The sequence below is a fragment of the Lithobates pipiens genome, unplaced genomic scaffold (genome assembly GCF_037356315.1).
Source record: "Lithobates pipiens isolate NorthernLeopardFrog02 unplaced genomic scaffold, aLitPip1_a1.2 Scaffold_10, whole genome shotgun sequence".
Lineage (NCBI taxonomy): Eukaryota > Metazoa > Chordata > Amphibia > Anura > Ranidae > Lithobates > Lithobates pipiens.
In genome coordinates, this window is record NW_027507686.1 from 87,006,420 (window position 1) to 87,030,169 (window position 23,750).

At 44.9% G+C, this 23,750-nt stretch overlaps 1 protein-coding gene across 2 annotated transcripts in view; it reads left to right on the top strand.

Annotated features, from left to right (window-relative positions):
• The window catches only part of EDC4 (enhancer of mRNA decapping 4), a 499,346-nt gene that overhangs the window by 401,479 nt on the left and 74,117 nt on the right, over positions 1–23,750 (top strand). For both annotated transcript variants that reach the window (XM_077456654.1, XM_077456664.1), the window contains exon 24: positions 845–1,010. In XM_077456654.1, the coding sequence (XP_077312780.1) occupies positions 845–1,010 (166 nt within the window). The remainder of the gene's footprint in view (positions 1–844; positions 1,011–23,750) is intronic.

Here is a 23,750-nt window from a genome sequence, read left to right on the forward strand (position 1 = left end):
ATTTTACACTCCAAAATTTCCCAGAATGCAAAGGAAAATGAATAAAAAGCGTGTGCTATCATTGCAGGTGGCCATTTTGGTTGGTGAGAGAGAGGAGATAGTCTGTGTGTGTTTTTGCTTGAGTTTTGTATGAGCCCTAAAAATAAATAAAATCAAGTAAAATAAATAAGAAAAATAGTTTTTCAAAACAACCTGTCCTGACGAGCTTGCACGCAGAAGCGAACACATACGTGAGTAGTGCCCGTATATGAAAACGGTAGTCAAACCACACGTGTGGTATTGCCGCGATTGGTAGAGCGAGAGCAATAATTCTAGCCATAGACCTCCGCTGTAACGCAAATCACGCAATCTGTAGAATTTTTTTAATGTAGCTTATGGAGAGTTTTGAGGGTAAAAGTTTGACGCCATTCCACGAGCGGGCTCAATTTTGAAGCGTGACATGTTGGGTATCAATTTACTCGGCGAAACATTATCTTTCACAATATAAACAAAATTGGGCTAATTTTACTGGTGTCTTATTTTTTTTATTAAAAAAAGTGAATTTTTCCCAAAAAAAAGTGTGCTTGTAAGACTGCTGCGCAAATACCGTGTGAAAAAAAAGTATTGCAATAACCGCCATTTTATTCCCAAGGGTGTTAGAAAAAAGCAATATAAGTAATTTTCTCGCAAACAAAACTGTTTTAAACATGTAAACACTGAGTCTGAAAAAGAGAGGCCTGGTCCTTAAGTGGTTAAAGATAAATTATCATGATATTTATGTAAGAGAGTAATTTTTTTTTTTTTTACTGGTTATAAACATTTAGTCAAGTTAAGCCTTTTCTGTAAATATTTCTCTATTTTACAGAATATTACTGATGCCATTGGTCGGGCAACTGCAGATTCTCTTCAAATACCAATTCAGACTGCATACCGAGAAGCTTTTCAGAGCATTGTCCTTCCAGCTTTTGAGAAAGGATGTCAGTCTATGTTTCAGCAGATAAATGGCAGCTTCAGACAAGGGACTCAAGAGTGTAAGAAGCCTTTGATGTTCATTTTATAGGGCTGAAATCTTGTGTTAAATGTCACCTAATGGAAAATTGTTGCTTTTTCACTTGACCCGGCCTATCCTAAACTTTGACTCTGTAGATTTTCCTGTAACAGAATGTGAATATTTTCTTTACATTTCTACTTATATTAGACATATGAATGTGAAGTGTTAATACCTAGTGCAACTGTCTAGCTGCTTAAAGACCGCCTCCTGCACATATACATCAGCAGAATGGCACGGCTGGGCACAAGCACGTACCGGTACATTGCTCTTTAACTGCCCAGCCATGGGTCAGGAGCGCGCTGCTGGCGACGCGCTCCCGACCCGGTCCTGAGCTCCATAACCGTGGCCGTGGGACCAGCGGACCCGAACGCCGCTGGTGTCCTGTGATCGGGTCACAGAGCTGAAGAACAAGGAGAGGTCTGTGTAAACACACCTCTCCCAGTGCTTCCTACTGTGGCTGTCACCGATCGTCTGTTCCCTGTTATAGGGAAAGACGATCAGTGACGTCACATGCCAGGCAACGCCCCCCTACAATAAAAAAAACACATAACGTCACACATAACCCGTCCTCGCCCCCTAGTGGTTAACTCATTCACTGACAATGGTCCCAAAAATGTCCGATGTGTCCGCCATAATGTAGCAGTCACAATAAAAATCGCTGATCGCCGCCATTACTAGTAAAAAAATATATATTAAAAAAATGCTATAAAACTATCTCCTATTTGGTTTGCGCAAAAGTTATAGCGTTTACAAATCGATAATCACTAATTGCGATTTTTATATTTTTTTTTGTTTTTTTTTTTACTTTTTTTTTTTTAACCACTTCGCGCCCAGGCCAATTCTGACATTTCTCTCCTACATATAAAATTCCTAAGTTTTTTTGCTAGAAACTTACATAGAACCCCCAAACATTATATATGTTTTTTAGCAAAGACCCTAGAGAATACAATGGCAGTCGTTGCAACTTTTTATCTCGCACGGTATTTGCGCAGCAATTTTTCTAACACGTTTTTTTCAGGAAAAAAAAGTTTAATGCTTAAAAAAAAAGGCAGTAAAGTTAGCCCTATTTTTTTGCATAATGTGAAAGAGGAGGATACGCCGAGTAAATAGATACCCAACATGTCACGCTTCAAAATTGCACGCGCACGTGGAATGGCGCCAAACTTTGGTATTTAAAAATCCCCATAGGCGACGCTTTAAATTTTTTTACTGGTTACATTTTTTGGGTTACAGAGGAGGTCTAGAGCTAGAATTATTGCTCTCGCTCTAACATTCGCGGTGATACCTCACATGTGTGGTTTGAACACAGTTTTCATATGTGGGCAGGACTTGCGTATGCGTTGGCTTCTGTGTACGAGCTCACGGGGACAGGGGCGCTTTACATTTTTTTTTTTTTTTGTTAATTTTATTTTTATTTTTTTAGTTTGACACTTAAAAAAAATTAAAAAAAATTGATGACTTTTATTCCTATTACAAGGAATGTAAACATCCCTTGCAATAGGAATATGGCACGATCGGACATATTTACAGTGAGATATGGGGTCAATAAGACCCCATATCTCACCTCTAGGCTGGGAAGAATAAAATCAAAAAAAAAAAAAAACGATCCTGGCTTCCTAGCCAAATCGGCTCCGTTAATTTGAATACAGAGGCTGGGCGTGGCGTCATAACATCGCGCCCGGCCTCCGAACGATCATAGAGACTCCGGGGACGATCTGGTCCGCCGGAAATCTCTATGGTAACTTGCGGGGGGCCGGCTGGTTCCTGTGACCGACTCACCGATAAAAGCGGTGAGTCGGTACAAGCACCGGAGGGCGGCGGAAGGGAGGGCGTCCCCTCCCGCCGCCCGTAAGAATGATCAAGCGGCGGAACAGCCGCTATGATCCTTCTTATGGTGCAGGGAATCGCCGGCTGAAAACGCCGATATCTGAATGATGTCTGTGTCCTCAGGCATCATTCAGATATAACCACCGAAAGCCTATGACGTCAATAGACGTAGTATTGGCGCCAAGTGGTTAAACAAAAATATGTCGAAGAATACGTATAGGCCTAAGCTGAGGGAAAAAAAAAATTATATATATTTTTGGGGGTTATTCTAGCAAAAAGTAAAAAAAAAAAGTTTTTTTTTCTCAAAATTGTCGCTCTATTTGTGTTTATATCTCAAGAAATAAAAACCGCAGAGGTGATCAAATACCACCCAATTTTGTTTGGGAGCCACGTCACACGACCGTGCAATTGTCAGTTAAAGCGATGCAGTGCCGAATCGCAAAAAGGGACCTGGTCCTTTGGCTGTAAATTGGTCCGGGGCTTAAGTGGCTAGACAAGAACATGGTCTAGACCAGTGATGGCGAACCTTGGCACCCCAGATGTTTTGGAACTACATTTCCCATGATGCTTGACTACACTGCAGAGTGCATGAGCATCATGGGAAATGTAGTTCCAAAACATCTGGGGTGCCAAGGTTCGCCATCACTGGTCTAGACTCTAGAGACAACCATATATAAAATGTATTTCTCTTATATTCACAGACTGACACAGCTCCTCTCTTTAGACCACTCGGTTGTTATGCCACCTGTAGGAGAGGACTAGGCATGACATGTTAACATGGAATATAAAAACCAGAACTTTCTAGTTCCGTCCAAGGGGCGGTCCCTTAGGTAACAACCCCACAGCCTACCTTGCAGCTTCAGTTTTTTTTCTGCCTTGTGAAGAAGGACCTAGGAACCCAGCGGGCCCATCGGTCCATGTTTTTTCTGCAGAAGCGTTGTGTCTGTTTTTTTCAAGATTAGCCACCTCGCGCCCGCCCTATAGCCAAATGACAGCCATAGAGCAGGCACGTTCGTTCCGGGTGGTCGTCCCTGGACATCCTGATGTTTACTTCCGCAATGCGCGCCGGCGCGCGCATCGCGGAAGTTCTGTGTTCGCCGGGGACAGGCAAACACAGATCGCTGTAAACGGCCAATCACAGCGGCCGTTTACAGCGTGATCGGCGTGTCCAATGGGAGATGATCTCATATGTAAACATATGAGATCATCTCTCAGCGCCGCTCTCCCTCCTCGCACAGACTGTGTGAGAGGGGAGAGATGAATGGCTGCAGCGGCAGCCGTTCTGCCTCTAGTAAAAAAAAAAAAAAAAAGTAAAAAAATAAAATAAAAAGTGCCATCCTCCCCCCAGCAGTGCCATCCCACCCCCAGTGCCATCCACCCCAGTGCTACCTGCCCCCAGTGCCATCCACCCCAGTGCCACCTGTTGTCAGTGCAATCTGTCATCAGTGCCACGTAAAAGTGCCATCTGTCATCAGTGCCATCTGTCATCAGTGCCACGTATTAGTGCCATCTGTCATCAGTGCCACGTATCAGTGCCATTTGTCATCAGTGCCACGTATCAGTGCCACGTATCAGTGCCATTTGTCAGTGCCACCTGTCAGTGTCACGTGCCATCTGTTGTCAGTGTCACGTGTCATCAATGCCATGTATTGGTGCCATCTGTCATCGGTGGCACGTATTAGTGCCATGTATTAGTGCCATCTGTCATTAGTGCCACGTGTCATCAGTGCCACATATTAGTGCCATCTGTCATTAGTGCCACATATTAGTGCCATCTGTCATCAGTGCCACCTGTCATCAGTGCCACGTATAAGTGTCATCATTGCCACGTATCAGTGCCATCTGTCATCAGTGTCACGTGTCATTGTCCTGGTGCTTCAAAAGTGTAATAAATAGTCAACAAGTTAGATGTGTAATTTATGTTCCTAGAACACATGATGGCGCTACCTGCATGTTGGGCCTCTCTATGTGGCCAGGCTGTGAAAAAGTCCGAAACATGTGGTATTGTACTACTCAGGAGGAGTAGCAGAATTTTTTGGGGGGTGTCATTTGTGGTATACACATGCCACGTGAGAGAAATAACCTATTACAATGACAATTTTGTGGAGAAAAAAAAAAAAGAAAAATCTTAATTTTGCAAAGAATTGTGGGAAAAAAATGACAACATCAAAAAGCTCACTATGCCTCTTACTAAATACCTTGGAATGTCTACTTTCCAAAAAGGGGTCATTTGGGGGGTATTTGTACTTTCCTGACTTGTTCGGGTCACAAGAAGCGAGATAGGCCACCAGTACATCAGATGTGCTAAAATTTTGTGCGATTCGCACCACACCTTGTAGACTCTCTAACTTTCACAAAGACCAAATAATATCCACTAATTTGGGTTATTTTTACCAAAGATATGTAGCAGTATAAATTGTGGCCAAAATTTATGAAGAAAAATTAATAATTTGCATAATTCTATCACAGAAACAAAGAAATATGTGTTTTTTTTCAAAATTTTCGGTCTTTTTTCATTTATAGCGCAAAAAATAAAAATCCCAGAGGTGATCAAATACCACCAAAAGAAAGCTCTATTTGTGGGAAAAAAAGGACAAAAAATTCATTTGGGTACAGTGTTGCATGACTGAGTAATTGTCATTCAAATTGTGAGAGCACCAAAAGCTGAAAATTGGTCTGGGCCGGAAGGGTGTTTAAGTGCCCAGTAAGCAAGTGGTTAAAGATCCTGTGATCTGCTATCAACAGCCGGCTGGGTGACAGGCTGGATACTCTTATCCTTGTAGTCTCCCTAGCCAGGCCGGCGAGCATGTGCAGACCAGAGCTCCGCGCTGGGTCGGCCACGACATACCTCAGCTCCAGAGGCGGTCGTTGAGCGTTAATGCTCCGGGGCACACATATGACCGGGCTACTGATGTCTGTGTCAGTGTGCCAGGCCAGCAGCCACTCCGTACTGATCGGAGAGTGTGTCTCCGATGGAATATCTCCCAGCTCTGCAGGATTGGTAAGTACAGCTCTCCCTGCCTCGGTGGGGCTGAGCAGCTGGGTATTCCCTGGGAGGTCGATTGGGGGGTCCCTCACCTCCCTCCCTCTCTTCTCTCCCTGTCCCTTTCTTCCCTCCCCCCCTTTCCTGTGGGGGATGCTGCATGGGCTGCTGAGCGCTGTGTGTGCCATAGACACGGGCTCTCCGGCGGGGCTCTCACCTGGGGGGACTGTGCTGGCTGTGCCCTGGATGTGTGTAGGTGTCTGGCGGCTCTGTCTGTTGATCGCTGTAGCACTGTTCACCGCCTTTTATTTGCCTGTTTTGTTTCACTGTCCTGCGTGGTATACAGTGCTTGGCGGCCATCTTTCCTGGGACAAGGAGCAGCATGCTTCCCTGTAGTTCGGCGAACATTTTCCCTGTGATTATGTCCTTTATACTGGATGCTCGGCTGCCATTTTCTTGAAGCCTGAACAGCGCAGTGTGGTCTCTCATGAACCTGGGAGCTGACACAGGCACTACTAGCTGGACAGCGCAGAACCAGCCAGGGTGATGAGTCCTGAGGGAAAGAGCCCTTCAGCCAGCAGGGTGGGACCATCTCTGTCCTAAGTCCCCATAAGGTGTTCCCGTATCTGACTTATTTTGATAAGATCATTTACAAGGAATGGGGTCGACCTTTTCGGTTCCTAAATACATGGCCATGCGTTACCCCTTTGAGAAAAGCCTTCTCAAAAAGTGGTCGGCTCCCCCAGTATCCAGGTTAAACAAAGTAAATCACGATCCTGGTAGAAGGGACTCCTGCATTGAAGGACCCCACGGACAGGAAGACCGAAGCAGTGGCTCGTTCCTTGTTTACGGTTGTGGGGTCAACCATGCGACCAGTACTGGCATCCGCACTTGTGTCTCAGACACTAACCGAGTAGGCAAAACTTTTGCACCGCAAATTGGGAGAGCAATAGGCTTCTCCTGTCTGCATGGAACTAGCAGACCAACTAGGCCTGAAATACATTTGCGACGCAGCCCTGGATACCCTTCCTCTGTTATCTAGGGCTTCAGTGTCAGCAGTGGTGCTGAAGCGCCTGATTTGGCTAAAATTTGGCATCCCAAAAAGCCCTGATGGATCTTCCCTTCCTTGGCGACCGGCTCTTTGTAGCCTCATTGGATGACATTATTAAAAATGCCACTGGTGGTAAGAGTACACTACTCCCACAGGCCAGGAAGGCTAATGAGCCACGCCGTAGGCAAGGGCCCTCTTTCTCCACTCTCAAACTGCTTTTTGTCCACCCTGGGGCTTCGACCAAGCGTCCCCTGCCCGACAGGATGACCACGGAAGGACCAAAGCATCCCTGGAACCGCAAGCCTGCAAGCAAAAGTGCTACCGCATGAAGGTTTGCCCCGCCAGTAACACGGGTGGGGGGGTCGCCTTCAGGAGTTTGCAGCCCGGGTGGGCCTCTCGGCTGTCCAACCAATGGGTCTGCGATCTGATTTTCTCAGGCTACAAGATAGAGTTCCTCTCTTGGTCGTAAAACAGATTCTTCCCCTCCAGCATACCCATACTTCCGACCCGGGAGGCCCTATTGGGGGCGTTAAGAGACCTGCTGAGTCGTGGGGTGATAGTACCAGTTCCAGAATCCAGGGGTTCTACTCAAACCTGTTGTCCCCAAAAAGGAAGGGGTACGTCCTGAAAGCCCTCAATTACTTTGTGATACTACAGAGGTTCAGAATGGAATCCATTCGCTCAGTAGTCGCTGCACTCCATCAAGGGGACTCCCTGGCATCCTTAGACTTCCAGGATGCGTACCTGCACATACCCATATGCCTTCGGTATCAGAAGTTTCTGCGATTTGCATTTGGGGCAGCCCATTACCAGTTTGTGGCTCTCCCTTTTGGTTTGGCATCAGCTCCCCGAGTCTTTACCAAGGTTTTGGCTCCTGTTTTGGTGTTGCTGCGGCAACGTGGTATCGCGATTGTTGGATACCTAGACAATCTCCTCCTGAGAGCATCTTCCGCCTCAGAGTTAGAAGAGGATGTGGTGATCACCATGTAGACCCTGCAGGAATTTGGGTGGCTGTTGAACCTAAAAAAAGTTGGTGATTCTACCAACTCAGGGTTTGGAGTAAGGTTTTGGCTTACTGCTGGACTCTATGGAAGCGAGAGTGTTTCTCCTTTCAGACAAGCTGCAGACTCTCAGAGCCACGTTAAAACTGTTGATGAACCGCAGGTGGTCATGGCTACGCTTCTGCATGCGAGTCCTGGGACTCATGGTGGCCTCCTTCAAGGCAGTACCGTATGCCCAGTTTCACACCAGAGTCCTGCAGAAGAAGATTTTGACAAAATGGGACAAATCTCCGGCAGATGAACAAGAAGCTCGGCCGCCGCACCGGAGGTCACTCACATCCTTCAATCCTTCAGTGGGCAGAGCAACATGTACCGGCCCTGTTTGCCATTTACATCCCGGGAGTGGAGAACTGTCAGATGGACTATCTAAGTCGCCAGATGCTGGACCCAGGTGAATGGGTGTTGCTTTCCGGAGGTGTTCGGGTTACTGTGCCTGCAATGGGGAACACCAGACGTGGATCTTCTGGCCTCCCGCCTCAATCGGAAGGTGCTGAGATTTGTGTCCAGGACAAGAGATCCTTGGGCAGACATGCTGGTGGCTCCATGGAATCAGTACCAGCTGATCTATGCCTTTCTTCCGCTGAAACTGTTACCACGTCTGCTCCATAAAGTGGAGGCCGAGGGGATTCCAGTAATACCGATTTGCCCCAGATTGGCCCCAGTGTCCCTGGTATGCAGACCTAGTGTGCCTGGTGGCAGGTGCCCCTTGGCGACTGCCGTTACGAGAAGACATTCTGTCTCAAGGTCCGATTCTCCATCCTGCTTTACCATTGCTGGTTTTAACGGCATGGCTATTTAGAGCCAGGTGTTGAGGAACCGGGGTCTTTTGGGCTCTGTGATCCCAACTACGCTGAGAGCATGGTAATCCTCTTCCCGGAAGATATATCATCGTACCTGGGAAGGCCTACATCTCCATGTGTGAGGAGAAAGGATGCCATCCGCGCTCCTTTTTTATATGCAGGATCCTGCTGTTTCTACAGCAAGGAGTAGACCAGAAATTGGCTTTAAGCACCATTAAAGGACAAATATCAGCTTTGGCTCTTTTTTTTTTTTTTTCAGCGACCACTGGCATCTCACTCTCTATTGAGCTCTTTTGTTCAAGGGGTCCGACATGTAGTCCCTCCAGTGCGTCCACCGTTACCCCCATGGGAACTGAACCTGGTGTTATTGTTGCTTCAAAAACATTTGAAAATATCAGGGAGATTCCCCTGTTAACTCTTTCCCAGAAAGGTCTTTCTAGTGGCCATTACATCGGCCAGGAGGGTTTCGGACCTGGCAGCCCTGTCTTGCAAATCTGGTTATCCACCAGGATAAGGCGGTGTTGCGTCCGCAACCTTCTTTTCTGCCGAATGTGGTTTCGGCTTTCCACATCAATGAAGACATTATGTTACCATCTCTGTGTCCTAAGCTGACACATCCTAAGGAGGTGGCCCTTCATGCCCTGGACGTGGTTCGGGCTCTGAGGGTGTATTTGTCTGTCACGGCTCCCTTTCAGACTCCTTGTTTGTTTCAGTGGCTGGTCCGAAAAAAGGCATGGTGGGCTCGTCCACCATTTCCTGGTGGATCAGACAAATTGTAGTACAGGCTTATGTCTTGAAGGGGCAGGTGCCCTCCTTTCCGGTCAGGGCCCACTCCACAAGGGAAATCAGAATGTCTTGGGCCTTCCGACATCAAGCGTCTGTCGCTCAAGTGTGTAAAGCGGCGACTTTGTTGTCTCTTACAAAATTCTACAAGGTAGATGTCAGTGCATCGGCTGATGCCTGTTTTGGCTGCAAAGTTTTGCAGGCGGCTGTATAATTGCATATTTTTGGTAAAAACGCAGTACTTTTAAGTTAATGCACTGTTGCATTTGTTACAGCAGTTCTGGTGTGGTTTGAGGGTAGTGCCTTTGTGTTGAGAATCGCCCTGTTTTTTTTTTTTTTTTGTGGGTAAAAAAGTTTACTTATTCCCACACCATTGTTGTGGGTAAGGTTTTTTTATACTAGTTCCCACATGTCATTGTGGGTGAAGTTTTATGATGTTTTCCCACCCCTCGTTTTGGCACTGCTTGGAGACGTCCGAATGGTCTAAAGAGAGGAGCTGTATCAGTCGGTGAATATAAGTGGAAATAGGAATTTTGTACTCACCGTAAAATCCTTTCCTCTGTAATTCCCTGACTGACACAGCACCTTTCTCTCTTATTTTTCTCTACGTTATACTGCTTGTTGACGTACTGAAGCTGCAAGGCAGGCTGTGGGGTTGTTTCCTAAGGAACTGCCTCTTGGGTGGAACTAGAAAGTTCTGGTTTTTATTTTACATGTTAACATGTCATGCCTAGTCGTCTCCTAAAGGTGGCGTAACAACCCAATGGTATAAAGAGGAGCTGTGTCAGTCAGTGAATTACAGAGCAAAGGATTTTACGGTGAGTACAAAAAATCCTATTTTTTTTAATTATATTGGTTTTGACTGCTTATCAGCTGGTTAAAGTGGTACAGCCACAGCCAGACCTCATCATGACCATTCAGTTTTTTTCAGCCAGATTGGCTTTGTCACTAGAGACTGGTTGAAAGTGAAATTATTACAAAATCGCCTAGTATATGCAGAGTTGTAGAGATTTGCATTTGTACAGGTTGGCATTCTCCTCTGATGCCTTCATATACATTATCTTCCAATCATCACTGCACTCTTCAGTAATTTGTACTGTGGAAAATGTATCTTCTCTTTCGTTCATCAACAGACACAGCACCTCCTTAATCTTGACCATTGGGTTATATCGCCTCCACAGGAATAGAACTAGGCAGAACAAAAAAACACCTGGCTATACCCATGGGCTGTCTTCAGTCAGTATATAACCCCCTGCCTGCTCTAGGCATTCAATTTTTTTGTCTAGTCAGGAGTAAGGACCTTGCTCCTTGCTGGGATCTTTTGGTCCTAGCAAATCTTGCTTTTTGTCTTTCTTCCATGCATTTTTTCCTGGAAGATCTACAATCAACTTCGGGTGGGCACCAGGCTGGATAATATAGATCCAGTGTTGTTCCCAGTCCAGCCAAAGAGCGCATGCAGACCGCAGCTACGCACTAGGTTGGCCACATTAAACATCTCGCAGAGTCACATGCGAACGGGCTCTGGTCCGAGTCGTAGAGGTCCCTTGGCCGACTGCTCCCCACTTCGGTGGCGAGAAGTTCTGTCTGCTGGGTCACCCGCACCATGGATCAGTAACTACAGTCCCCCCCTCTCCTCCTTGGTGTGGTTTTGGGCGGACGCAGATACCCTCCAGTGATGGTTGGACCTGCCTGCATCCCCATCCTAAAGTCCCTTGGTTAAGCTGGGCTTCCTCCTCCCCCCCCACAAATTGGTGGGAGTCCCAGGGCAGACAGTAGGGACCCCTGGGGGTCTCCCCTGCCATTCCCCTTCTGGGTGCGTGTGCCCTGCCCTGGCGGTATGGGAGTGCAGAGGGTGCATGCCCTGCTGTGTGTGCAGCGTGAGGTAGTGTGCAGTTTGAGGGGTCCCAGTGCTGAGAGGGCAGCAGGGCAGAGTGCACAGTGGTGTCCCCTTAAATGTTCACCCGGCCTGGTGGAGTACAGTACCTTTTGGAGGGGGGTCCCCTTTGCGATGGTGTAGCGATGTTAATGGCACAGAGAGGATCCTGGTAGCATGCTTCAGCTTGTAAAATGACCGGTGGCCATGTTTGGGAGGTCCTATGACATCACAACGGCCATTTTCACTTGGATGGGCTGGTCTCTGGCCAGCGGCCATGTTTGTATAGCCGATGACATAACGGCAGCAATTTCTCTTTAGTCTGAGATACTGGAGGTGGCTGGAGCTTCGTGGAGATGCCAGGGCTCCTCCACTTCCTCCTTTCTTCTCCTCTTCCTGCCCAGAATGGATGAAATGGATGCCGACCATTGATTTATTGCTGGGTCTGAATTACGGCACTCTTCCAGCTGGGAGGGTGAGTCTTTGTCTATCTCCCTCTCTACTGATAGATACCCTGGCCATTGAGGTGCCCCTTGGTGGTGCCATAGATTCCATTTGTACTACAGGGTTTTCTTTCCTATGGAGCCTCGGGGTCACATCTCACCCACTGATCCCCTCATGGACGTGCCAGGTCCCCATGGTTGCACTGACGGCGGTCCTTGAGTCATTGGTATCCTGGGTAGAATCGTGTGAACAAAGACCCAGGAGGAAGCGTCCCCCACCTTCCCCTTCTCAGTCTGTCTCATCTGATTCTGTGCCTGATGCCGCCGGGGACTTACCCCGTCCAGGGGGGTTTAATATCTCGCCCCCTGACCCGTCTAATAGTGAGGATGAGTCCTCTGCGGTTTTAGCAGTGAGTGAAAAAGCGCTGGCGGACGCACTTGTTACTGCATTGCTGGAGACTCTAACCACTTCGCGTCCAGGCCAATTCTAACATTTCTCTCCTACATGTAAAATTCCTAATTTGTTTGCTAGAAAATTACATAGAACCACCAAACATTATATATATTTTTTTAGCAAAGACCCTAGAGAATACAATGGCGCTCATTGCAACTTTTTATCTCGCACGGTATTTGTGCAGCAATTTTTCAAACACGTTTTTTTCAGAAAAAAAACGGTTTCATGCTTTAAAAAAACAAAACAGTAAAGTTAGCCCAATTTTTTTGCATAATGTGAAAGAAAAGGGTACGCCGAGTAAATACCCAACATGTCACGCTTCAAAATTGCACGCGCTTGTGGAATGGCACCAAACTTTAGTATTTAAAAATCCCCATAGGTGACGCTTTAAATTTTTTACTGGTTACATATTTTGGGTTACAGAGGAGGTCTAGGGCTAGAATTATTGCTCTCGCTCTAACATTCGCGGCGATACCTCACATGTGTGGTTTGAACACAGTTTTCATATGTGGGCGGGACTTAAGTATGCATTGACTTTTTTTTTTTCTTCTTTTTTTTTTTCTTTTTTTTGTTTTACACTTAGGAATAAAAGTCATCTTTTTTTTTTTTTATTACAAGGAATGTAAACATCCCTTGTAATAGGAATATGGCACGATCGGACATATTTACAGTGAGATATGGGGTCAATAAGACTGCCTGTGTCCTTTGATACGCATAAGTCACCTCACACACCAAAGGTGTTGCCTTATCTTCCTTATTTTGATTGGTTGTTCCCATTCCTTATAGGTAAACCTAAGTCACACTTTGTGGTCCCCAAACGTTTCTCAGTACACTACCCCTTTGAAGAAACACTTTTTAAAAAGTGGACTACCCCACCTGTGGTGGACCCTCCTGTTTCCAGGTTGAATAAAGCAACCATGATCCCAGTAAAGGAATACCCATCCTTTTAACCACTTTCAGACCGGACCATTTTGCTGGCTTAAGACCAGACCACGTCGTGTGACGTGGCTCCCAAACAAAATTGACATATTTTTTTCCCCACAAATAGAGCTTTCTTTTGGTGATATTTGATCACCCCCTACTGTTTTTATTTTTTGCGTTATAAACAAAAATAGAGCATCAATTTTGAAAAAAAAAACACATTTTTTACTTTTCGTTATAATAAATATCCCCCAAAAATATATAAAAAAAAACAGATTTTTCCCTCAGTTTAGGCTGATACATATTCTTCTACATATTTTTGGTAAAAAAAAATCGCAATAAGTGATTGATTGGTTTGCGCAAAAGTTATAGCGTTTACAAAATGGGGGATAGTTTTATGACATTTTTATAATTTTTTTTTTTATTGTGACTGCTACATTATGGCGGACACATCGGACATTTTTGACACATTTTTGGGACCGTTGTCATTTATACAGCAATCAGTGCTATACAAATGCACTGATTCCTGTGTAAATGACACTGGCAGTGAAGGGGTTAACCAGGGGGTGGCAGTGTAGGGGTTAAGTGTGTCCTAGGGGCATGTTTCTAACGGGGGGGGGGGGGGCTGGGCTTTGTGTTAGTGAACACTGATCTTTGCTCCAATCGCATGGAGCAGAGATCAGCATCGTTTGTTGCTAGGCAGAACGTGGAGATGCTGTTTACAACAACAGCTTTCCGTTCAGCCTCCCCGTGAAACAATCGCGGGCTTCCCCGCGGCGATCGAGACGCCGGGACCCGCGACCGGACTCACGGGGGTTCCGACCAGACTCACGGGGGTCCCGACCAGCACGTGCACCGCCGGCGGAGCGCACGCGATGGCAGGGCGGCATATAGAAATGGACGTACCTGTACGCCAATATACCTGCCAGTGCCATTCTGCTGACGTACATCGTCGCGCGCCGGTCGGGAACTGGTTAAGGACCGGGTTGACAGTAAATTGGAGGCTGTGGGCCAAGCTTTTGCGCCAGGGTCTGGGTAGTGAGGAGTAGTTTCCTGCCAATTGGTCCATGGGTTGCAGTATATTTATGATGCAGCCTTGGATGCAGCTCCTGTGCTGTCCAAGCTTTCTGTTTCAGCTGTGGTGATTAGACCTGGCTGTGGTTTATGAATTGGTTGGCAGACCAAGCCTCCAAAAAAGCTCTTTGATCTGCCCTTTCAAGGTGACGGCCTGTTTGGGGCTACCCTGGATGGCATAAATTGGGATAAGATCTTAGGAACAAAGAACGTGGAGGAGAGATTGGTTTGCTTTAAGAGCATAATAAATAAGGGCATTAGCCAATGCATCCCATAATACATTTAAAAGAGCAAACAAAAGCCCTGGATGGCCTAACTCCTATGTAAAAATGCATATAAAGGCAAAGGAGAAGGCCTTCAAAAAATACAAGATTGAGGGATCATCGTCGGCATTCAGACTTTATAAAGAATGCAACAAGAAATGTAAGAGTGCAATAAGGACGGCTAAGATAGAACATGAAAGACACATAGCGGAGGACAGCAAAAAAATTATTTACGTATGTAAACAGTAAAAAAGAGAGAACAGACCATAAAGAATGAAGAATGACATCTGGTTACAAAGGATGGGGTAATGGTGAAGGTGTTGAATTTATTCTTCTCCTCAATCTTTACAAGGGAATCGGGGGGGCTTCAGTAACCAAAACTGCAGTGTTTATCCTCATGACACATCACAGGAATCATCTCCATGGTTAACATGGACAGAATTAAAATTAGACTTGGGAAACTTAACATTAATAAATCACCGGGACCAGATGGCTTGCACCCGAGGGTACTTGAGGAACTCAGTCAAGTAATTGCCAGACCATTGTTCCTAATTTTTACTGACAGTCCACTGAATGGAATGGTACCAGCTGATTGGAGAAAAGCCAATGTAGCACCAGTATTTAAAAAGGGCCCAAAATATATCCCTGGGAATTAGACCAGTTAGCTTAACATCAAAGGTATGTAAACTCTTGGAGGGGATGATAAGGGACTATATACAAGATTTTAGTAAAGAGAACGGTATCATTAGCAGTAATCAGCATGGATTCATGAAGAATTGTTCTTGCCAAACCAATCTATTAACCTTATATGAGGGGGTGAGTTGCCAGCTAGATAAAGGAAGGTCCATAGACATGGTGTATCTGGATTTTGCAAAATCATTTGACAGAGTTCCCCATAAATGTTTGCTGTACAAAATAAGGTCCGTTGGCATGGACCATAGGGGGAGTATATGGATTGAAAATTGGCTTCAAGGGAGAGTTCAGAGGGTGGTGATAACTGGGGAGTGCTCGGAAAGATCAGGGGCAGGTGGTGGGGGACCCCCAGGGTTCTGTGCTGGGATCAATCCCATTTCATTTGTTCATAAACGACCTGGAGGATGGGGTAAACAGTTCAATCTCTGTATTTGCGGACGATACTAAGCTAAACGGGGCAATAACTTCTCTGCAGGATGTGGAAACCTTGCAAAAGGATCTGAACAAATTAATGGGGTGGGCAACTACATGGCAAATGAGGTTCAATGTAGAAAAATGTAAAATAATGCATTTGGGTGGCAAAAATATGAATGCAATCTATACACTGGGGGGAGAACCTCTGGGGGAATCTAGGATGGAAAAGGACCTGAGGGTCCTAGTAGATAGGCTCAGTAATGGCACAAACGCTAAGCTGCTGCTAATAAAGCAAACAGAATATTGGCATGCATTAAAAAGGGGATCAACTCCAGAGATAAAACATAATTCTCCCACTCTACAAGACTCTGGTCCGGCTGCACCTAGAGTATGCTGTCCAGTTCTGGGCACCAGTCCTCAGGAAGGATGTACTGGAAATGGAGCAAGTACAAAGAAGGGCAACAAAGCTAATAAAGGGTCTGGAGGATATTGGTTATGAGGAAAGGTTGCGAGCACTGAACTTATTCTCTCTGGAGAAGAGACACTTGAGGGGATATGATATCAATATACAAATACCATACTGGTGCCCCCACAATAGGGATAAAACGTTTTCGCAAAAGGGAGTTTAACAAGACTCGTGTCCACTCATTAATATTCGAAGAAAAGAGGTTTAACTTTAAACTACATAGAGGGTTCTTTACTGTAAGAGCGGCAAGGATGTGGAATTCCCTTCCACAGGCGGTGGTCTTAGCGGGGGGGGGGGGGCATTGATAGTTTCAAGACACTGTTAGATGAGCACCTGAACGACCGCAACATACAGGAATATACAATGTAATACTGACATATAATCACACGCATAGGTTGGACTTCAACCTCGCCTACTATGTAACATCATTAAGGGTGTCATGGGGGATCGAGTACCTTCCTGCCTCAGTCTAGGATAGGGAAGGAGCCTCATCGCAGATGGGGGTCTTCCTTCTCAGCCCGTAAGAAATTCTTCTGGGCTCCTGGGACTGCAGATAAAGGAACAGATCTCTCAAGTCCTTCCCTGGGAAGTTCCAAACAATCTTGGTATGGTAAGCCTAGAGCAGGCTTCTCCGGATCCACTGACAAGACTCCTTCAACGTCTTTCCTCACCCTTTGCTGGAGGGGGGGGGGGGGGTCACGACATCTTCGCTGGTTTCCAGATTCATGGACCTCCTTCATGAACGTTAAGGGGGTCCACAAATTGAATCTTTTGGGGGAAACAAAGAAGGGGGGCAGAATTTGTCCACTTCGGGGGGCCCTGTATCTCTTTGTGTGGGTATAAATCCTGTAAAGGTTCGGCTGACATCCTAACTACCCACGGTCCCTCCCCTCTAGCCCAGTCTAGGAAATTGGGCTACTTGGGTCTGACTCTGGAGTGAATGCTGATCAGGTTAGTCGTTTTTATTCTCAAACGTTGGCCCCTTCAGCAGGTTCAGTTCAACAGGAAGAAAAAAGGCTTGTGGCAATCTTGTGGGTTCCTCTGGTACACGCCACAGTCGTCCTAGTGCCACTGCGGGGCAAACACCTTCCTTTTCTGCGGTGCCTTTGAAGGACCGAGGGAGAAAGTCTTCTCTTCTGGTGGCCATAAATGTCCCCTGGAAGCTACCTCTCAAGAGAACCAATTTTACCAAGGGCTGAGCTTCCATCCCGCTTTACAGTAACTTTTTAATGGCCTAGCCATTGAAAGCCAGGTACTGAGAAATAGAGGTCTGTTGGGATCAGTGATCCCTACTCTGGTGAAGGCGAGGAAGTCGACTTCTAGTAAGATATACCAATGTATGTGGAAAGAGTACATTTCTTGGTGTGAGTCGATTGACGTTCATCCTCATCCTTTCCTGTGGCTCAGGCCTTGGCTCTTCTTCAACAGGGAGTTTAGCAGAAGTTGGCTTTGAGCACCATCAAGGGCCAGGTGTCTGCCTTAGCAGTCTTGTTTCAGCGACCCCTAGCCATTCACTCTTTAGTTCATACCTTCATTCAAGAAGTCCGGCATGTGGCTCCACCTGTATGGTCTCTCTTGATGCCATGGGATTTTAACTTGGTGCTATTGGTTCTCCAGAAACCTCTATTCGAGAATATTCGAGAGATTCCCTTACTTAAGATGTCCCAGAGGGTGGCATTCTTGGTGGCTATTACCTTGGCCCCCAGGGTTTTGACCTTGTCGGCATTATCCTATTGTAGTCCCAATTTAGTACTCCATAGGGATAAAGTGGTTCTTCATCCCCGGCTATAATTTCTGCCCAAGGTTGTCTCCGACTTCCATTTGAATGAGGACATTGTGTTGCTGTCCTTGTGTCCCATGATGGCTTATCCCAAGGAATTTGCTTTGCATACCTTGAATGTGGCTTGTACGATTCAAGTGTATCTGGCAGCCACTGAGTCCTTGTGGAGGTAAGACTTTTTTCTTTTTTTTTTTTATAACACCGGGACCAAGGAAACGGCCGGCCGCTTCCTCGGCTACCATCTACAGATGGATCAGATAGACTGTGACTCAGGCCTATTCTATTAAGGGTTGGGTTCCTCCTTTCCCTGTCACGGCGCATTCTCCTCGGGCTCTTAGTACTTCTTGGGCCTTCCATCATCACGCATCAATATCACAGGTTTGCAAGGTGGCCACTTGGTTGTCAGAGTGTGTCTAACTGAATTATCCTGCCACCTTTATGTAAATACACTGGCCAAAAAAAAGGCTAGATTTTGTGCCCGTGCATAACTCCTCACAGCTTAGTCTGTTTTTAGCAAATATGCCTAAGGTGATAGATGTACCTATGATGTCTGTGAAAATTCTTTTCTTTGGGTGTTAGTCCTCAAATTAAGGCCTATTCTGCACACCCCTACTGTTGAAGAGAATGGCTACCTATGATCCTGAGACAAAGAGGAATGATACCCAGAGAGATGGCCTGTAAGGTTGCACTGATCTCTTGGGCATCAGTCTCTGAGGTAACCAGTATCTGGTGACCTTGATGGCAGTATATGCTTTACAGGTCTAGAGAAGTAATAATCCCCTGAGGGGGAGGAGAGACCTTGAAGGTCCTGCGAGGCAAGCCCACTGTGAGTGGTTAAGATTGGGCCTCTGGCTCTGCAGCCAGGAGCAGTGCGTGCCTCTGTATGGGGAACTGCGTGGAAGTCTATGTATTCCAAATGGCATAGGGCTATAGTGACATGAAAAAGTGCAGTCTCTGGAGCGCAGCTATAGAGCCGCAGTACCAGGGCCTCCGCATGTATATAGACACTTATTGCAATGAGGATGACCTGCCACATAGATGTCTGGCTTTGCAGACACTCATCTCTTGAGATTTGGGCTGATTGACCCTCAGCAAGTCATGGAGTTAAACAGGCTGAGAGGTAGAAGGTAAAAAAAAGGGAATGGCCTCCCGAATAACTCTGTCAGGATGGGAGGGCTCCCTGCATAGATCTACATGTTGTGGCTATATTTCTGCTGTTTCAGGAGCACAATTTTCTGGTTCCTTTGTGTCTACCAAGGATTGGCCATTTCTGGTTTGAGTTACCAGCTCTCACTGCTTTTGGAACAACTGGGACATGAGCATAGCCGCTCATTCCCTATTACCTCTCCCATTGGAGTCTCAAACCTTTTCCTGTGCATCTTCATTTGTAGGAAGTGATGTATGTTGATTTGGCTCACGTGGAGAAATGTTCTCACCAATGGAGCATTTTTCTCAGCAGTACCCCATGGGGGAGGAGTAGTGTTGATATGTATGTGTGTGTGTGTGTTTGTGTGTGTATATATATATATATATATATATATATATATAACAGCAGGCAGGTAAAGTCACCTGGTTGCATCCAGGATGGAAAATATGTATGCCCTAGATTCAGGCTTTATGCCAACTTATACCACTAAAGGGAGTGCTGAGAGTCCTGAAGGAAAAGAGTTAATGAGCCCAGCTGAAGTAAGTGGGCTCATTAAGACCTATACAAAAAAAAACAGCATGCTTAGGGAGATTCTCCATCCTGGAACCAGTTCTGTGTTTGGAGACTTGGGAGTGTGCCATTTTTTTTCTGTGTGGCGAGTTAATGCCTGTGTGGCAAACTTCTAAAACAGGGAGATGGGGCTGGGGCAGCACAAGGCTGCACCTAGTTAGGGAATCTAAGTGTATAGTAAGCAGTCAAGCTGACCAGGATTTATTTTCATGTTTCTTTTTGTTTTGCTATTATATTTTTCACTGCATATAGTATAAATAAACTGCACCTTTGTGTTTTTTTTCACTTACAATGCTGTCTGCTGTGCCTGATTTTGTGTGGTGAACCCATCCAGGGGGTCACACACACCCGCTGCTGAGCTAAACCTCTCACAGTATATAAAATTAATCAATCCTGATTTGCTTAAGGCCTATCATTTCTTGAGGCTCTAAAATGCCAGGGCAATGCTAATACCCCCAAAATAACACCTTTTTGGAAAGTTGACACCCCAAGGTATTTAGTAAGTGGCATGGTGAGTTTTTTTAAGTTATTTTCTTTAGAATTTTTTGTAAAATGAATACTTGATGTGATTGTAGCTGTATTAATGCAATTGTGACAGAGATGATAAAAAAAAGTATCACGGACAGTACTCAATTTTCTTTGTAAAAGGAAGAAATGATAGTTTATTTTATTTAACCACTAGCAGATCAGCTCACGCTGATATACTGTGGCAGGTCGGCTCTCCTGCATGAATCAAAGTGCCTGTGCATCTATCTGTGCAGAGAGGATAGCGGCGTGCATGGACTCTATGTCCGCCGGCAACCTGTGATCATGGCGAGGTAGAGGCAGAACAGATTACTGCCTATGTAAACAAGGCGATTCCCCATTCTGCCTAGTGACATGACAGAGATCTACTGTTCCCAGTGATCGGGAACAGTGATCTGTCATGTCCCTGGCAGCCCATCCCCTTTACAGAACATGCCGAGGGAACTCTCTTAACCCCCTGATCACCCCCTAGTGTTACATAGTAAGGTTGAATAAAGACACCAGTCCATCCAGTTCAACCTGAGTGTCTACAATTGTCCCTATCCCTATCCCTGTACATTGCACACTCACATCAGTCCCTACCCTCAAGGAGCCCACAATCCAAGGTCCCCATTTATATACTAGGGCCAATTTTGCACAGGAGCCAATTAACCTACCTGCATGTCTTTGGAATGTGGGAGGAAACCAGAGTACCCAGAGGAAACCCACGCAGGCACAGGGAGAACATGCAAACTCCAGGCAGGTAGTGTTGTGGTTGAGATTCTAACCAGCAACCCTTTTTACTGCTAGGTGAGAATGCTAACCACTACACCACTGTGTTAACCCCTTCTCTGCCAGTGTCATTTTTACATTGATCAGTTTTCATAGCACTGATAAATGTAATGTCGCTGGTCCCCAAAAAGTGTCACTTGGGGTCAAATTTGTCCGCCACAATGTCGCAGTCCAGCTAAAAATCAGATCGCCACCATTACCAGTAAAAACAATTAAAAAAAAAAAGTCCCTAAATATATCCCGTAGTTTGTAGATGCGATAGGATATATATTAGCCCAAACTTATGAATAAATTCATTTTTATATATTTTTTTTTTTTTGGTTATGTATTCTAGCAGAAAGTAAAAAAAATACATAATTTTTCATAATTGTTGGTCTTTTTTTGTTTATAGCGCAAAAAATAAAAAACGCAGAGGTGATGAAATACCACCAAAAGAAAGCTCTGTGGGGAAAAAAGGAGGTCCATTTTGTTTGGGTACGTCGCACGGCCACACAATTGTCAGTTAAAGTGTCGCAGTGACATCACATAAAATGGACTGGTCATTATGGGTGCAAATCCTTCTGGGGGCTGAAGTGGTTAAAATACTATCGGAGCAGTACCGTGTCACCATATAACTGCTGTGGCGGTGATCAGATTGGCAACAGTATGTAAAAGAAAATAAAAATGTGTTCCTTTTTTTCACTTTTTATTTTTTTACATATTGTCACCAGAGCTACTGTGCCCCCATGATGACACTGTACTTCTCTGGGGAGGTGAGCAGGTTGTTGTTTTTTTTTTTTTTTTTTTTTTTTTACTATGATTGTTTATTACAGTGATTATTGCTTTTTAAGCAATAATTTTTACACTGTGAAACTGGCATCCATTTATGATTCATTGTGTACATTTGTGATTGTTACAGCTATCACATGGTACCGATCCATTGTTATTGGACCTGTACCATGTAATCACTGTGCACAGAGAACATCACAAGAATGAAAGCCATTGCTTACATCTCTGACATGTGATGGATCAGAGCAGTCACATGGTACCAGTGCTGTGGCACGATGCAATGATCTGTGTCCATTGGACACAGCAGGTCACAGATCGCATCACTACATGGCCCCTACCGTGTGCACAAGGCACATGAGTGGGAGGACATCATAGGATGTTCACCCGGGATAGCAGTGCTCTCGCTTGGCTGTATTATTACAATACGCCAGGTGGGAGGTAGTTAAATGCTATCTTTAACCACTTGACCACTTGACCACTGGGCACTTAAACACCCTTAATAACCAGACCAATTTTCAGCTTTCGGTGCTCTCGCATTTTGAATGACAATTACTCAGTCATGCAACACTGGACCTATATGAAATTTTTGTCCTTTTTTTCACACAAATAGAGCTTTCTTTTGGTGGTATTTAATCACCGCTGGGTTTTTTATTTTTTGTGCTATAAAAGAAAAAATACCGAAAATTCTGTAAAAAAACAAATTTTTCTTTGTTTCTGTTAGAAAATTTAGCAGATTAGTAATTTTTTCTTCATAAATTTTGGCCAAAATTTATACTACTACATATCTTTGGTAAAAATAAGTACAAATTGGTGGATATTATTTGGTCTTCGTGAAAGTTATAGAGTCCACAAGCTATGGTGCCAATATCTGAAAATTGATCACACCTGAAGTACTGACGGCCTATTTCAATTCTTGAGACCCTAACATGCCAGAAAAGTACAAATACCCCCCAAATGACCCCTTTTTGGAAAGAAGACATTCCAAGGTATTTAGTAAGAGGCATGATGAGTTTTTTGAAGTTGTCATTTTTTCCCACAATTCTTTGCAAAATCAAGATTCTTTTTACTTTTTTTTTTTTCACAAAATTGTCATATTATCAGGTTATTTCTCACACACAGCATATGCATACCACAAATTACACCCCAAAACACATTCTGCTATTACTCCCGAGTATGGTGATACCACATGTGTGAGACTTTTACACAGCGTGGCCACATACAGAGGCTCAACATGCATGGAGCGCCATCAGGTGTTCTGGAGCACCCAGGACAATTCTGACATTTCTCTCCTACATGTAAAAATCATCATTTATTTGCTAGAAAATTACATAGAACTCCAAAACATTATATATGTTTTTTTAGCAAACACCCTGGAGAATACAATGGTGGTCTTTGCAACTTTTTATCTCGCACGGTATTTGCGCAGTAATTTTTCGAATGCTTTTTTTTGGAAAAAAAACTGTTTTGTGCTTTAAAAAAAAAAAACACAGTAAAGTTAGCCCAATTTTTGCATAATGTGAAAGATGAAGTTACGCTGAGTAAATGGATACCTAATATGTCACTCTTCAAAATTGCACACGCTCGTGGAATGGCGGCAAACGTCGCTACTTAAAAATCCCCATAGGCGACGATTTACATTTTTTTTACTGGTTATATGTTTTGAGTTACAGAGGAGGTCTAGGGCTAGAATTATTTCTCTCGCTCTAACGTTCGCAGCGATACCTCACATGTGTGGTTTGAACACCGTTTTCATATGTAGGCGGGACTTACGCATGCGTTCGCTTCTGCATGCGAGCACATGGGGACAGGGGCGCTTTTAAAAAAACATTTTTTTTTATTGTTCATTTTACTTTATTTATTTTAGTTTGACATTTTTTTCCCCAAAAATAATTTTTTTGATCACTTTTATTCCTATTACAAGGAATGTAAACATCCCTTGTAATAGGAATATGGCATGACAGGTCCTCTTTACAGTGAGATGTGGGGTCAATAAGACCCACATCTCACCTCTAAGCTGGGAAGCCTGAAAAAAAAAAAAGATTCTGGCTTTGAT